At 47.3% G+C, this 16,197-nt stretch overlaps 1 protein-coding gene across 1 annotated transcript in view; it reads right to left on the bottom strand.

The window, feature by feature from the left end:
• PTPRN2 (protein tyrosine phosphatase receptor type N2) overlaps positions 1-16,197 on the bottom strand; it is a gene marked incomplete at both ends in the record, with an annotated part of 697,231 nt that overhangs the window by 21,358 nt on the left and 659,676 nt on the right. The window contains 2 exons of the mRNA XM_080936716.1: positions 4,702-4,868; positions 5,663-5,782. Coding sequence (XP_080792842.1) covers positions 4,702-4,868; positions 5,663-5,782 — 287 coding nt within the window. The remainder of the gene's footprint in view (positions 1-4,701; positions 4,869-5,662; positions 5,783-16,197) is intronic.

Genomic DNA, 16,197 nt, shown 5'->3' with positions numbered 1-16,197 from the left:
GCATGTTGAGACTCTGCCATCCAGACTCTAGCAAGCCCCAGCTCAGAGTTCGTGAGACATAGAGAATGGGGATTTATACATCTAGCTCAATGGTTTGTTTCTCCTTTGAATGTCAGCTCGGTCAGTGAGCTTTAAGAACGTATCTTGCACATCCACAGTGAGTGCTTTTTCTCCCCTTGCCAGTGTGAGCTCTGCTTTGGGACACAGGTCCAGGAGCCAGGCCTGTTCCTTCTGGTCTCAGCCCCACCCCCAGGCACTCTTTCTTCCCTCCTGATGTGTCCTTGAGGATAACTCCAGTGAGTGGGCTTCTTCTGGGAAAGTCTGAATTTTGTTTTGTATGTTCAAAATGTCTTACAGTCTGTCACATGGAAATACGACATTATTACATCTAAAAATAACATTCTAAAGATCCCATCTTATCTGCTAACTTGAGACAAGTATGTAAATATTGAGGAATACTCCAAGGTGGTTTTTTTTATATCTATTTTTTTTAATTGGGAGTGTTTTTAAAAATAACTTCACTGTACGAGTTTAGACCCGTAGCTAAGAGTACTTACTATCCACGAGATATGTAAGGTATTGTCAGCCAACTCATACCTCAACCAGAGGGCTGGTTTCAATTCATGGTACAATGTCCAAGCATAAAACTCAGCGGAACAATTAAACAAGTTTCCAAAGAACATTCAAGTTCTCAATAAAATATTCTTATCAAGAAAAGCAGAGACAGGATCTGAGTTTGCTGGAAGGGGGAATATGTGATAAGACTGAACATTCTAGAATGTGCTGTGCCACCCGCCATTAGACTCAAATTAGGGAGGAAAAAATTGACAAGACAAAAGAAAAGTTTCTCCTTGAACCAGAAATGGGAATGTGTCACGTTTTTTTTTGCTGCCAAAGCATGGTGACAATGTGTGGAGAGTGGAAATCAATCAGTTGTGGCTGCAAGTCTCCAAGCAGAGAGGATGGGGGGAGGGGCGGTAGCCTGTGTCCTATGGCCCATGCACTGAGTAGATAATTTAGCACCAGGCAGCCCAATATCAGAAAGCTTTTCTTGTCTTTCTTTTCTTTTCTTTCTTTCTTCCTTTTCTTTTCTTTTTTCTTTTTTACTTCTACTGCAGTGTTACTAGACTTAGCTACTTCTGATACAAGTCTGAGTTCCCCCTCCCCCACAATGGGACTACCAAATGGGAATTGAAGGGCAGAATACAGAGCCCGGATAAGATACGCCCCCCTACAGACAGGTCATGTTCAAAGCTGTTTTTCAGCCACACTTGATCCGTGGCAGCTCTATAATCTATAAAAACCTGCAGCATCTCAGAGCCTCTGGACCACCCACCGAGGCTCCAAAAAAGGGGGAGTTGTCAGAACTATGAGGGCAAAACAAGTAAAGCTGTCTCTTGGTCCTTTTAGAGAGAGCCTTTTGTGGTCATGCGTGTGAGGTACATCATGGGAGGAGGTGAGAAACCAGAGACAAACTCCCTCTTCTCAGAACCCACATGGCAGTTTGATAGAGGATAACCAGGTTAGAAAGAAGATCTATTTGCCTCTCTCCTGCTAAAGTTTCCTGTTTCCGACCGGGTTCCTGCTCTGACACACAGAGGTGCTGAAGACAAGGCATGGGACTACAGTCTATGCAGAGGGCTGAGGCACGATCTTGCTGGAGCCCTGGCCCTGCACACAGGAAGGGCTGTAAGACCAGGGCCAGGCCCACTGGGTGGGTGGCTTTCCTCTTAAAGCCCCTGCTGACAGAAGCAACCACAGACCCATGCCTTTGACTCCTGGCCACACTGTATGTTAGCTACTGTGGGCTGGGAAGCTGTCTGCATGCCTGCACGTGGCTAGTTACCAAGTTAACTCTGCGCTGCTTTGCAGATGGGACCAAGAATAGAAGATGCACCATAGGAAGCTACAGCACAGGGCACTGTTGGCTCTCACACCCCTGGTGTCAGGATGTACCCACAATCTCTCTAGGTAGGAGTATGACCCAGGCTAAGTGGCTGCCACTTAGATCTCCATTCCCTGAGCCCTATCTTCCTCTATAGGAGGCTTAAGGTGTGTTTTCTCTGGATTGGCTGCCCCAGGAGGCCTTTGAGAGATCTCACTGCAATTTTCATACCCACACCAGACCCGCCCTGTGCCAGACATATTTACATGCAACCCCGGGCAGGGTGGGAGACACAGTGGATGGAAATACTTGTGGTGTTATAGCTTAGAACTTTATTAACAAGGAATCATGGGTTATTACAGCGTGAAATACCACAGATAGGGGAAAAAAAGAGCAAAACCATCACACAGAGAGCCCATGTGTTCATCCGAGGACCTGAGATGCAAGGACTGGTTGTTCATGAAGATGAGCAATACACGGTTGTCTCGTTTTGCTCTTAGGCAGGTTACCAGCAAGCGAGGTCTCCGACATTGAGCAGAAATGGATACTATGTGGACTTTTGCAGGAGGATTTCCCCAAGAAGGAACCGTTAGCAATACAAACCAACCCTTGGTCACTGAGTGAGTCGCCATGCAAACGAACAGCAAGCAAAGTCAGGTGAGGTCGTTAGAGGCTCAGAGAGGGGCCCCCATGTCCCTGCCGCAGTCACAGTTTCCAATGATCACTTTTGTGACTATGCAACTGGGCTCATATTACTAGCTGCAACATCACAAAAATGACACTGGCCACCGCTAAGTAGCTGGCAAAGTAAGGGTTTGTCGGTTTGACAGTGAGCAGCGTTGTGGATGCATGGAACACAGCAAGAGGTGCAGAGAGGAGAGGAGGGAGAAGGTGAGGAGGGAGAGGGAGGAGGGGGGAGAGGGAGAGAAAGAGAGAACCCGGAGAAGGGGGAGAGAAGAGAGGTTTGTAGAGCCAAGCCCTCACATGTGAGGCTAATTATCTCTTAGCAGTTTCTCTTTAAAGTGTAAATGTGTGCCCCCTGGGCTCCAGCAACAGTTAATTACACATCTTGGGTGCCTGACACACACCCCAGGCCTGCTGAGAACATTAGGCTATTGTTCCAAGACTAGAACCCCCTCCCCTGAACAAGGTGGAGTCCAGCCAGCCAGCTGATACTGGCAACCTCATTTCTAAGCCAGGGTATCCGGAGAGTGTGGTCATTTGTGTCCACTATCTGAGATAAAGAAAAGGTAAAAGGGTCCTCAACTGAGCTGCTGGGTCCTGTACAAAGCTTTGGGAAAGCTTTCTCCTCTAACGTGGCCTGCAACGTGGGGCTCTGAGTCTGTTTTCTATATGATGTTACATAAACCTTGGATCATGTCTCCTCAGACTCTGGAGTTGGGGAGAATTGGGAGAAATCTGATTTTCTCCATGATGTGTTATGAACCTTGAGGGCTGGATATGGGTATGTTCCATTCCATATATGAATACAGACGTGGGCCTATACACATATATGTGCAAACCCCTTGGATGCGCTTAGAGACGGGTAGTGAGATGGACAGCCATCTGCGCAGCTGCATCCACTTTGCCAGTCCTGAGCAAGAGGCTCCCTACATGTATCTTCAGTTTGTGCTGGGAAGGGCCCAGTGGCTAGACCTGTGGGGTGGGAAGGAGCTGCGGCTGTTTTTCTGAATGTTCCTATAGAGGAGGTGACGGCTGGGCAGGAGCCACTGGCCTTGGTACCAAATTCCTGTCTTAACCTCAAACTCCTTCATGGAATTTCCTTTCAAAGAGTGACTCATTCCAAGAAATTTCATTCCCAGCACTTGAAAGGCAGAGGCAGGCAGATCTCTGTGAGTTTGGGGCCAGCCTGGCTTACATAGTTCCAGGACAGCCAGGGGCTACACAGGGAGACACTGTCTGCATTTTTTTTTTCCAGTGTGGACTAGAGACTAGAAGGCAATAGAAGTAGCATCATGTGACGCTTGAGAGTCTGTAAGGTGAGGAGGACGTCAGCAGCCCAGGCCCACCTTGGCTCTGTTTCCATCTCAACACTCTCCTTAACTTCAGGCTCAAGGACAAAGAGCTGGCTGGCATGTCACCTGGTGTCACAACACTCTGTGAACACACTGTGCCCTGACTCCCTAGTTCCTTATTTGAGAATTGGCACTGACCCACCTCCAGTGTGGAGGACACATAGCGCATCTACCTCACATTTTGCTTTGTTTTACACCATCACTATCTTCCTGTGAGAAAGTTCAGCATTCATCTCAACAGCGCGATAAAGACACTTTGAAAGGAGACTATTTGTTTTGGGCGGGGGAGGGGGCTGGCCGATTTGGAGCAGCAAAAACCAAACAAACAGAAAAAGTAGAGTGCATTAAAGAGACCGTCACTTTCAAAACTGCACTAAACACACATACACATTCATGTGCTCAATGTATTTAGGCTTTTTATACAAGACCATTCTAGAACCTGACCTTGCCCTGGCAAAATTTCCTTCGTCTGGCTGGCAGATGAGTAGCCAAATTAAAAATCTGACTTTACTAAACTGTATGGAATATAAATCTGATCAAACCACAGCCACTCTGGTAGAGCTCTATGATACTTGCTGCCTCGCATTTATCAGCACTAATGATGGACAGCAACTCATACTAAACAGGGGCATTTACTACACCTCTCCCTTCCTCTTCCTGCCCAATTATTGCATGGAAGGCCACATCTCGAACACTGATAGACCCGGCTGGGCCCACACACCCTTGGCCTGTTCGTGCACACTCTAATCGGAAGAGTTTACAGCACGCTCTGTGTTTTACCTGCGGAAATCCAGGAGTGACCTCGTGGAGGAAGGAACTCCCTGGTCATACCAGCTCAGGAAGTGGAACTGGGTCACTGTGCGTGTCTCGTTGGTCTGCAGGTTCTTCAGGTAGAAGCTTCTCACCAGGAAATCCTGGCACCATATGTGCTCAGAGACTAGATTGACCTGGTGGGGACAGATCAGCAAAACACATGAGCCGAAGACTGCAGGCAGGAGGTGTGTCAGGGGAGAGAGGAAAGACAGGTGAGGTCTGCTTTGCCCCAAGGTCTCCTTCCCACTCTGTTTAACTGCTGCCTAGCATAGACCAGGGAACATAAGACTCAGCAGAAACTGAGGGCCCTATATCTCCCTAGGTTAGAGACTATGGCTTCCCAGTCATACTCTGTGAGGGCTCCTGTGAAACCTCTTCCATGCTCCCCACGTGAGTCTTTTGTGTCTAAATTTTAACGCATAAGCAACCAAAGAGTGTGTTCTAGTCCTAGCTTAAACACCAAAGTTACTGTCTTCATCCAGTATATGTGTAGAAAACATTTCCAGCAAGGGAAATCTGCTCCTTCACAAAAAGTCAAGTGCTACAGACCCATGGCTCAGGCAAGAGAACCCACCGGCCACTAGGACATGGGCAGCATCCTCTCTGAGAATGGACCACACTTGAATACCTGCTACTTGACACCTGGGCCACTTTTGCATGATGGACAATGTTGTTTTCTTCCTATCAGCCTTTAGACTAAATACAGTTGCGATATGGAGTGCCTGCCTTTACTCCTGAGTTTATCCCTATCCAGGTAGCAGCATAAACCGGGTCTCTTGGCTGCAGAACACCTGTATTCCGCTGAAGTCAAAGGTGCTGGCTGACAGCCCTCCCTGGGTGTGTCCTAGCCCCACGGGTTAGGTTGTTGGGGAGAAGTACAGACATGTGCTTCCTGCCAGGCCCCCGAGTAGGCACCCGGTCCTGGTACCTCGTAGACATGGTAGAGGTTGGAGCCTTCATCGGGCCAGTAGTGATGGCACTGCCGGATGCCGTTCTCAGAGAGGGGTGTCAGCATGACAATGACTGCACAGCCACTTTCCCACACCATCTGCGGGCGACACAGAACTTTTGGTTACTACCATCAGAGGCAGCCTCTGATTACCTCACTCATGGGCAACTCATTTCTTTCTCCTTAGATCCTGCACACTGCAGCTGCTTCCTCCCTCTGAATATATCATCTCCGTGTTCTATAGGTTCCATGAGATATTTAAAAAAGACACTCAAGTAAGTTTTTCTCTTAACCCAGATACTGCTTGGCTGTTACTTCCCAACTTTATTTTTTGAGGCAGAGTCTCACCATGTGGCCTGGAACTTGATATGTAGGTCTCAAAGGAAAAGAGATCTGCCTCTGCCTCTCTCTCTCTCTCTCTCTCTCTCTCTCTCTCTCTCTCTCTCTCTCTCTCTCTTTCTCTCTGCCACTCTCTCTCTCTGCCCCCTGCCTATCTCTCTCTGCCTCTCTCTCTCTCTCTGCCTCTGCCATCCCCACCCCCTCTGCCTCTCTGCCTCCGCCTCCCGAGTGTTAGGATTTGAGGAGTGTTTCATCATGTCCTGCCTCTCTTGATCTAGAAAAGAAACTTTCTAGAATATAACACAAAACTGGTTCATGCTGGATGAGCCTTGTGAAAAACACCCTGTTCTGCAAGCAGATTAATGTAGTTGCCACTGGGTTTTTGTTGTTGTTGTTGTTTGTTTGTTTAATGGTCATGTTGGTCCACATGGTTATCAGTGAGCTAACTATCCTCCTATAAGAAGTGGAACTGAGGAAGCCTTTATTCATAGATCAGGACAGTTTGCCCAAACACTGTGTACCATTCAGATGACAACAATCCAAATTACAGGAATCATATCTAAGCCACAAGGAACACGCGCGCGCGCGCGCACACACACACACACACACACACACACACACACACACAGCACACACATGCATGTCATGTCACACTGAGTTGCAGACTTGGTGTTTGGTGTTGCAGGTGCTTACAAGGGTGCTCCGTCCTCACTCAGGCATGGCACATGCAGACTTCTGTCAGCACAGGACAGGATGAAGAGCAGTCGGGTTTTCCTGCCACGTCCTGAATTAACATCACAGAACTATCTACAAGCACCTGCATTTAGGTGTAAAACTGGCATCCAAGGGAACTTCCACTTCTTTTAAATGCAGCTGTAAAAATTCGATTGAGATCTTGTTCTTTAAGGAGCACTAGCACGTCACGCAGGCAGAAAATGCTTTCTCAACACGGTTCAGGTTATTAGATTCCTCCATTAAATTACATCTTAAAAGTCAGACGTGTACATGTTTACCTCCTTCCGTATTGATTTATATTCCTGCGGGATTGAAAGAGTCAATACTCTTAAGGCATCTGGCTGTGTATCACTTATATTGTAATTTAATGGAAACCTCCTGAAGTATTTACGAAAATGCCCCCACATAAGTACGAATCACACTTGAGCCCACACGCTTCTTTGTGCCTCAGTGCCAGTCCAGTAAGAGGAGAATTCTGAGAGTGTTTCCCACTCTAAGCTTCCCAACCTGCTCCACCAAATCAGGGCTCCCATCACAGAACGATTTACTGTGCCTTTGGAAAGTGGAGGCGCTCATTGAAGCCATTACGAAAATGAGGAGAAACACAGATTTTATGGGTGTAATAAAAATACAATGATCTAGACCATAAACCATCATCTAACACACTGCCTGTGCTGCCCGAGTGTGACATTACCGAGCCCTTCGTTTGCAGAGGGGTCCTCCAGGTTCTACAGCCTCTCTGATTGGTCCGTGCCTGCACAGGGCTTCCTTCCAGGGCGCCTGCCTGGCTCTCTGAAGATTTGGTTAAGATTAAATCCAAATGAAACTTAATTTAAACAAACAGTCTCAAAGGCACCCTAGGGGATAATTTTTCTTTTTAGGTCAGTATGTATAAAGGCAAAGAGGGAATTTACTAAATCAGATAGATCACTGCCTGGCTGGGCACAAGCTGCTTGTAAAGTCTGATGACATTTTCTCCTGTCCCTTACTAGGCAGGAAACCAGGGCCCTCATGGCCCGTCTTGGTCTTCACCGATATTGTCTGGCCAGTGATTTTAATTCAGATTTTGGGTGGAAATGCGGGGTGCTATAAGATCTCAGCCAAGCCAATTTCAGTCTTTCCACATTCATTATCTTGGCAAGTTTCTGTAAATTGCGAATGAATATAATTTCTCATGTTTCTGGAACTTTCATCTGTCTGAGCACTAGAGAGTAGAACATTCCCGGTCTTCTTGGCTGTCTAACATAGGTGTGAGGCATTCAGGTAGAGACCTCCGACGATGCAGGGAGTCCTGAACATAGGCTGGTGTTGTGTTAAGTCCTGATGTCTGAAGTCCCACCCATGACACCCTCTGTTGAAGAGTCACAGTGGGTCACAGGACTTCACAGATGGATGGAGGCAAATCTGCTGGGATGGATGAGAAGGGTCGGAACTTTTGGGTCTGGGTCCCAGGTATAGACTTTACACTGTGGGCCGTGGGCCAGAGAAGATTTGGGGGTGCCCCATCTTGTGCATTTGTCTCAAATGCAGTGTCTCCTCTTGGAACCTGCTTTGAGCAGTGTGTTCCTGAATGTCTGGGCACCAGGGTCCTGAAGTCTGCCTTTATGCCTTCTTTCTGCACTACTGACAAATGCCATCCAGTGGATCAGGGCAGAAACCCATTAAACCTGATGCCAGTCTTGTCCTATCCACCAGAGGTGTAGAAACTTCCAATGTCACTCGGCCCAGCCACCTTGCAGAGGGATGTTCATTAGGGTTGATCAGCAACACAAAGGAAGTCATTTAGACCATTTATCTACTCAACATGAAATGCATTCTTTGGCTATTATTTAACCCAACTGAATGAGTTTACTGACTTGAAAACCCAGCTTGACTTCAAACTCTATTGTTTTTCATTGTGGGTTGAACTGTGTCTTTCCCAAAGGTCACATTGGGGTCCCAAGCTCTTGTGGCTGCCACTCTGTTTGAAGGCAGGATTGCTATTGAAATGCAGAATACAGAATATTGAAATGCAGAAGGTCCAGCCTGAGGAAAGCCCATCCTAATTTCCCAGGATAGCACCTTTACAGAAGGGGAGGCAGCTAGTAGAGGCAGATCATCCCCAGGAATATGGGTGGGGCTGGAAGGATATAGCTGAAAGCCAAAGAATGCCAAGAGCTACAAGGAGTTTTATATATAAGGATTCTCCCCAAGCTTTAGAGATCACAGCCTTGCCCACGCTTGAGCTTCCTACCTTGGCCTATTCGACTGTGGGACAGTATTTTAGACAGTTTAATCCAACCAGTTTGTGCTACTTAGTCATAGGAAGTCAAGCAAGTGAGTACTCTCACGGGTTATCACTGCACCAATGCTGAAAAGAATGTCAGCTCTGTTCAAATCCCATTCAAAGTCAACTAAAGCAGATGAAAAGAAACACTGTTTCTCCTTAGAGTCATTTTGAACGACAACACATTTAACAAGCAGAGGAAAACCAAACCAACTGAAAATGGGCAAGGGGTCTGAACAAACATCATCTCTAGATGTGCAAATGGCCAGCAGGTGAACAAAGATGCTCAACTAGATCGCCAGGAAAGTGTGCATCGCTACCACAAGGAGGGCCAGGGAAGCGCCAGCTGGGCAAGCATGAAGGCCTGAGTTTTGATCTCCAGCACTCGTATAAAAGCAGGCATGGTGGTGCATACGTGTCTATGAACCCACGGTGGCAGGCGGGGACGCGTGGGTCTCTGGTGCTCACTGACGGAACTGGCGAGCTCCAGATTCAGTGAGTGACCCTGTCTCAAAAACTGAGATGGGGATAAACAGAGAAAGGCTCGTGCTGTTGCCCTCTGGTCTCTATGTTTGTGTGCACATATACATTCCCTTACATCCACAAGCACACACATGCACACACTGGTGAGAAATGGAGAATAAGCTTTACATGTATGTGTGCATGGGAGGGGAGGGACAGGGCCGGAAGTGGCAGCTGAGTTCCTCAAACTATCAAAATGGTGCACCCCAAAACTGAGTCCTTTGGCTCTGGGTCAAAGGAGATGAGGAAATGAGCAGATGGAACCCCATGTTCAGTTCCTAAAAGCCGAGGCGTAGAATGGCAGTCACACTCCACAGGACACTATCAGCCCAGAAAACATGTCTAGCACAGCAGTGGGCTATTGCTGAGTGACAGACCTGGCAGAGAAGCAAAGCCTATAACCCATCCACCCACCCATTCACCCACTCACAAACTCACCCACCCATCCACTCACTCACCCACTCACCCACACCATAACATAATACTGTGTTGCGGCCTGATGATAGGGACCGTGAGAGGCATTTCCTACACAGAATGGGAACTGAGTAGACAGACATGTTTTCATCTCATTTCACTAGTCAAACAAAACAGGCACGTATACCTGAAAAACAACAAAACAACAACAGCTCTGTCAAAGCCCCAGGAGATCTTCGAAAAGAACTCTAGCCTTTTTGGGGGCAGCATTCCTGATTCCTTGGGCAGAACACAACTTCTACTCAGAGCTCTTTCAACAGACACTTTCATCCTGCCTCAGAGTTCCCTTATAGTCATACCTTTAGGTCTTCACCTCCCCCAGATGAGATCCTAGTCTTGTTGCCATTTCAACCATACAGCCTGTGCTTAATTAAAACCGCAATGTGGTTTTTTAAAGGGACCATTGTGTAGGTGGGGACATGGCTCAGTGGTTAAGAGCACATTGCTGCTTTTGCAGAGGATCCAGACTCAGTTCCCAGGGGATCTGATGTCCTTGCCTCTACCCTGTAGGCATCACACAAGCACATAGTGCACACACATACATACAGCCAAGCACCTATGCATATAAAATAAAAATAAATAAATTTTTAAAAAATCCAAACATCGACAGCAGGGATTTGCCCCCAGTGAGGACTCTGCTTAAAAAAACAAAAAGGACACAATATATTTGTGCAAAAAAGAAATAATTTAAAACCATCGTTATCAAAGGTCTTTGGAGTCTGCTCACGACCTGCTTGGATACACAGAAAACTAGTTTCTGATTTTTCTAAGGTAGGCATCTTTTCCTCCAGAGAAAGCTAGGCACTTCCCAGTCATGACTGTGCATCTTAGTCTGCTTGGGATTGAGCCCAGAGAAGAGGATGCTGAATGAATGATGGGGGGCCAACTGCAGATGCCCAAGAATGTTCAGTGACAACTCCTGGGCTAAGTAGATCAAAGACAGAAGCAGATCGTGTGGGACATTCTGCGTGCAGAGGCCCTGTGTTCTACGTTTTGTGCTCCCAGCCTCAGGCTGGCCTCAACATCGCAAGCCTCCTGCCTTAGTCTCCTAAGAGTTGGGATTATAAGTATAAGCCCCCATATCCATGTCTAATATCTTTAAGGTTTTTATTACATTTATTATGTGACGTGTGTGTGTGTGTGTGTGTGTGTGTAATTGCATGCAAATGGCACAGCAGCATACATGTGATATTAGAGGACAACTTGTGGAAGTCAGTTCTCACCTTCCACAGTGTGGATTTCCTGGGATTGAGCTCAGAGTGTCAGGCTTGCCAGCAAGCACCATTATCCATTAAACCATCTTACCAACACTCTGACATCTTCTTAGCAAGGAAACACGTGAGTGTGATGTCTACCCACTTAGAGCTGACACAGAGAGGTAATATGGGGTAGCATGCATCCTACAGCTGATGAGTTAGTTGATACTGTGCCCACCAGCCATGGGGATACGATCTGGTGGCTGGTGGGGAGTGAGACCTCAGCCTGTCGCTTGCTTCCTCTGGTAATGTTTTGTCCAAGGAAAAGAGAAGCCATAAAATTAAGGAATATTGTACTTCACTGGAAACCATTCCCCTGCACAGACATGGCACCCTGCCTGTTTTCTGTCTGGGTTGAGCATCACATCACTGAAGGGCTCCTGTAACACAGCAGTTCCCACAAACTCAAGCTCTTTCTGTTTAGCTGTCCTCTGCTCTTGACTGTGGATGTAGTGTCATCTTTCTGTCACTGTGGTGTTTCCACTCTAAAAGGAGATCACTTCTCCCTTAAATTGATCTCAGAGGGAATTTCCTTTTATCACAGCAAGGAGGGGAAAGACAAAGCCACGATCTACAAATATATGTTAAAAACAAACTTGGTCTAATTTAAATGCCTGCATGACAAAGGAAACAGATGTGTTCTTTCTTCCTGTAATGGCCACTGACTGTGACATATCTCCCAGACCAAGCCCAGATTTAGGTTAGGAAGTCTACTGAGAGTTTGTGACTGTTGTTTGCTTGCTTGTTTTCCTTTTGAAAAGGCTGTGAATATGTGCTTCCAAAGCCCAGGAGATGAAACACTTGGACTTTGATGTTCTGGAAAGTTAAGTTTTCCCACAGAACCATCCTCCTTTCTGTCTCCCTTTGTGTTCCTCAGGCGTGGGCTTTTCAGTGAACATTCACTTCCCTCTCAACACCGAGCCAGCAGAATCCGAGGCTCCCTCTTGTCACCAGCAAGAGTGGACAGGGATTCGTAGCCACCACTGCTTTGGCCTGAGTGTCCGGAGCTATAAAGGGAGCTGGGGACAGGAACCGTTCTAGAATTGTGCCACATGATTAAGTCTGTAGTCAAGCCCCAGCTCATAAGGAATGTTGTAAGAGGACAAAGCTCACGAATGGACTCGGGTCTGTCCTGGAGATACAAGTACCCTTGGGATGAGTCTCAATAGCAGTCAGCACTGGAGAGACCGTGGCCCTTAACATCCGGTGATTGAGATGTTTTTAGTGAGTTGCTGGGGGACTGTTACTGAGGTATGCTGGAATGGAAGGTTTGACTTTTGGTGACACCGGGGGGGCAATACGGAGCCTGCCTGGAGAAAGGGTACATTGTGAAGGTGGCGCTGCAGCTGATGGCCAGACAGCAGACACCAGCCTCGGCTGTGGGCAGCTTCTACACCTTGATAATGATGAGCATTCTGCCACATCACTGCAACCCCCAGATTTCCAAGACTCTTTGATGTGGGAGGGCACCCCCTCATCCTTTTTCAGCCTCTCTCACTCTTTGCTTGGGTTTATCATATAACTGTAGCTTTCAGGGGCAGGTGCTCAGGACAGGCCGAGGAGGACAGTGACAAGGTGCTCTGACCAAGGGTCAGCGGTCAGTGATGTTTGCATGGCTGCTCCTAGCCTAATCATCTGTAGCCATACTTAGTTCTCCACTGAAAATGCATGAGTATCTCTGTCTGTGAGTATTGTCCTGCACTTTTGTGGGCATAGAGCAGGTATCAGGTGCTCGGTTCAAAGACAGTACACACGTTCGCACTGGGCAGCAATTCCTATCAGCCGTCTCCTGAACATTCCCGTCTTCCCCAGATGAAGCACCATCTCCACTGAACACTGATTCTTCTCTCCGTGTGCATGGCACCTATGGCTCTGCTTCCTGTATGTGACTATCACACCTCTTAAGTGTCCCAGGCAATGCCACACGAGCCTTGTTCTATATCTCCATAGGATGGTCAGGCAGTGAGATGAGACCAAGTGTCAATCCAGTGTCTCACATGTGAGAGTATGCATCGAAGGCTACTTCCTTTCCACTATCTCTGTCCTTCCTAACATGTACACCCGGCTTCCACTCCACATGGCCCAATGGGTACTTGGGAGGCACCTTGTAGACTGAAGAGTTATTTCTAGAGGAAGTTCTGGGACCGGTATATCCTAGGCACAGAGACCAAAGCATTGGTTTACGTTCTCCAAAGAGTTGTAGGCACTTAACCATGGGGAGGGGTTGGGGAAGGGTGGGGGAAAGCTATGAGTATCAAAGAAAGGGACTCAAGGAATGACACTGTCCTGGGGATTCTTTCAGAAGTCCCCAATAAAATAGTAAAATCTCACAAATCCAAATGAATATTTCTACCTAAAAATATCTACTGGCCTGTGAATAGCCTTTCCAAGGTGGAAGGGGCTGAGTCCCTCCCTCCTGCCATAGTCCCTCAAGCCAAGCTTTCTGGGGCATCAGCAGTGATGGCATGGCAGGTGAATGGAGCCCACATGTGGCACTGGCTGCTGAGGACCCTTGCCTACTTTTCTCCTAGGTGGGTTCCCTTTCCTCCTATCGCTGTAGACCACTTTGTCACCTTAGGTGCTCCTGTGAATGCGCTGGTGGCCTCTAACTATCTGAACTGCAGTCCTAGAAGCAGACACAAAGTTTCAGACACAGCAGTGTGACAAACATAGAGGAGAGAGAAAAGCCCCCCTGCTTATAACAATGCAACACAAGCTGGATAGTTTTCTTCTGGAATATCTATTACTTTTCTTCCTTCCTTCCTTCCTTCCTTCCTTCCTTCTTTCTTTCTTTCTTTCTTTCTTTCTTTCTTTCTTTCTTTCCCTCTTGAGACAGGGTCTGATTCTGTTACCCACAGGAACCTTGAGATTGCCATTCTCCTGCCTCAGCCTCCTGAGTGCTGAGATCATAGAGGCTTGTCATCGTTACAGCAGCCTAACGTTTGTCTCATTTCAGATGGTTTACTCTTTGAGAAAAAATCCATTGCTGACACCCCATTCTGTCTCCTGTGGAGGAAGTTCTAGATGCTTCCTGGAAAAGGTTAACTTGAGGCCCACAAGCCCCCTGTCTTCTGTGTTGTGGGTTTGTCATCCACAGACCTGACCAACTGCAGAATGAAAATACCTGACAAACTCTGTGCCTGTCTTGAAGACATGCAGAGGTTAATACTGTCCCCATTCCCCTGCATAGTTTAACAAGGCTGTACACAGCATGGTTACAGCAGTGGGCAGTGAGCTGACAGCATGTGAGGATGGAGCCCTTGAGCTGTTTAGAAATGCCAGTCTGGCCTGCACAGTGAGTTCAAGTTAAGATGAAGTCACAGTGCTCTGGATGGACTATGAGGCCATTGCCTCATCAGGTTTAGATCAGAAGAGGAGTCTGGACACAAAGCAAAAAGGCCATGAGGTCATGGACGTGAAGTCAGATGCTGCAAACAGTCACAATGCCTAAGCTGGAGAGTCCTAAGAACCTCTCTCGGTATGGGAACAAGATCCTGTCCTCTATGCCATGGGACTTGTGGCCTTTGGGGCTGACAGTGAACCCTGCTGTCTTTGCCACTGGCTCACATCTTGTAAGAAAGGATTGCAGTTTTTTCTCCATTGTTCACCCTCAGACTACACCACCCTGGCCTTCCACGTGGAAATTCACTCAAGGCTAACAAGGGTATAGTTAACCCATGCCTGGGAGGCGCCTGTGACCTGCCAAGCTTTTATAACACTGTTTCTAGTTCTCTGGTCAGAGAACCTGTAGAAGGCCGGGAGTGCACACGTGCAAGGAAGGAAGAAGCTATCATCTTATTCCTCCGGGTGATGCCCGCAGCCCGTGCTGCCCTGCCCATGGAGTTTGATCCCTCAAAAATGTGCTCAGATTTCTGACCTGAGAGAGTTTAAGATGATGGGGCCTTCCTCTGTGCATGCTGCTTGACCAGCAGCAAAGGTAACTGTCCATTTGTGTTTGGGTGATTCTCACCTTTGAAGGAGAGCTATGCTGTGTGGGTGCAGGCTCCTCAGACACATGGCATGGGTGGCTCACTTGCAGGTGCTGGCAAGCTAATGTCCCTTTTGTTCTGTCTGCTTGTTGAGCAGCTCCTAGCCATAATCCTCCAAGGTGGCACCTTGAGCTGGGTATAGGTAAGAATCTGCTTACCTTGCAGGCATGAGCATCTTCTAACTGTAACCCTGCCTACTCCCTGAAGTTGTCACATATATGAACAGCTACTGCTGTTCCTCCTCCTGCTCTCCCCTCCTCTTCCTTGTCCTCTTCCCCTTCCTCCTCCTCCTCTTTTCCTTCTTCTCCTTCCTTCTTTTCCTTCTTCTCCTTTTCCTTCTTCTCCTTCTTCTCTTTCTTCTTCTTCTTGTATATAGCCTCTTCAAGGTTTCACCGAGCTCAAGTGTTCTGACATCCTGAGGCACCGAACCTACAGGCCATGGACACTTCTGTATGTTGAACAGCTGTTTCCAGTGAAGCTGCTCAGTCTCTCCCAGAACTCTATGCTAAATTTGGATTGGAGTGTGTCTCAACTGGTTCTGTACTTCCTCTCACTTTAATTGTTTTCCCCTTTGGTAATCCCAGTTAGAGCTACTTTCTCTAAAATGTCCTGTGGCCAGTGCATAGTGATGAAATGAACCATCTGCAGCAACTACAGCAGCGGTCTACAATAAGCAGAAGGCACATTCAGCTCTCTGACTCTAGCCATGAACTTGGAGGGAAGAAAAGATGAACTTTCTAGTCTCACAGACTGCAGTGTAGTCTTGTCAAGGCTTGGTCTATTACTGTGTACCTTAACGTTGAATTCTCTCACAGTTTACCAGCCTTTGTTGTGCAAACCTTGATCCTTAATATAAAACTGTTCAGACATGGGTTGGTGCCATGTACTGTAATGCTAATTACTGGGTGTAATGCTCTTCAGGGATGAGAAGAT

This window comes from Micromys minutus, assembly GCF_963924665.1.
Source record: "Micromys minutus genome assembly, chromosome: 1".
Lineage (NCBI taxonomy): Eukaryota > Metazoa > Chordata > Mammalia > Rodentia > Muridae > Micromys > Micromys minutus.
This window is presented reverse-complemented; position numbering and strand designations above follow the sequence as displayed.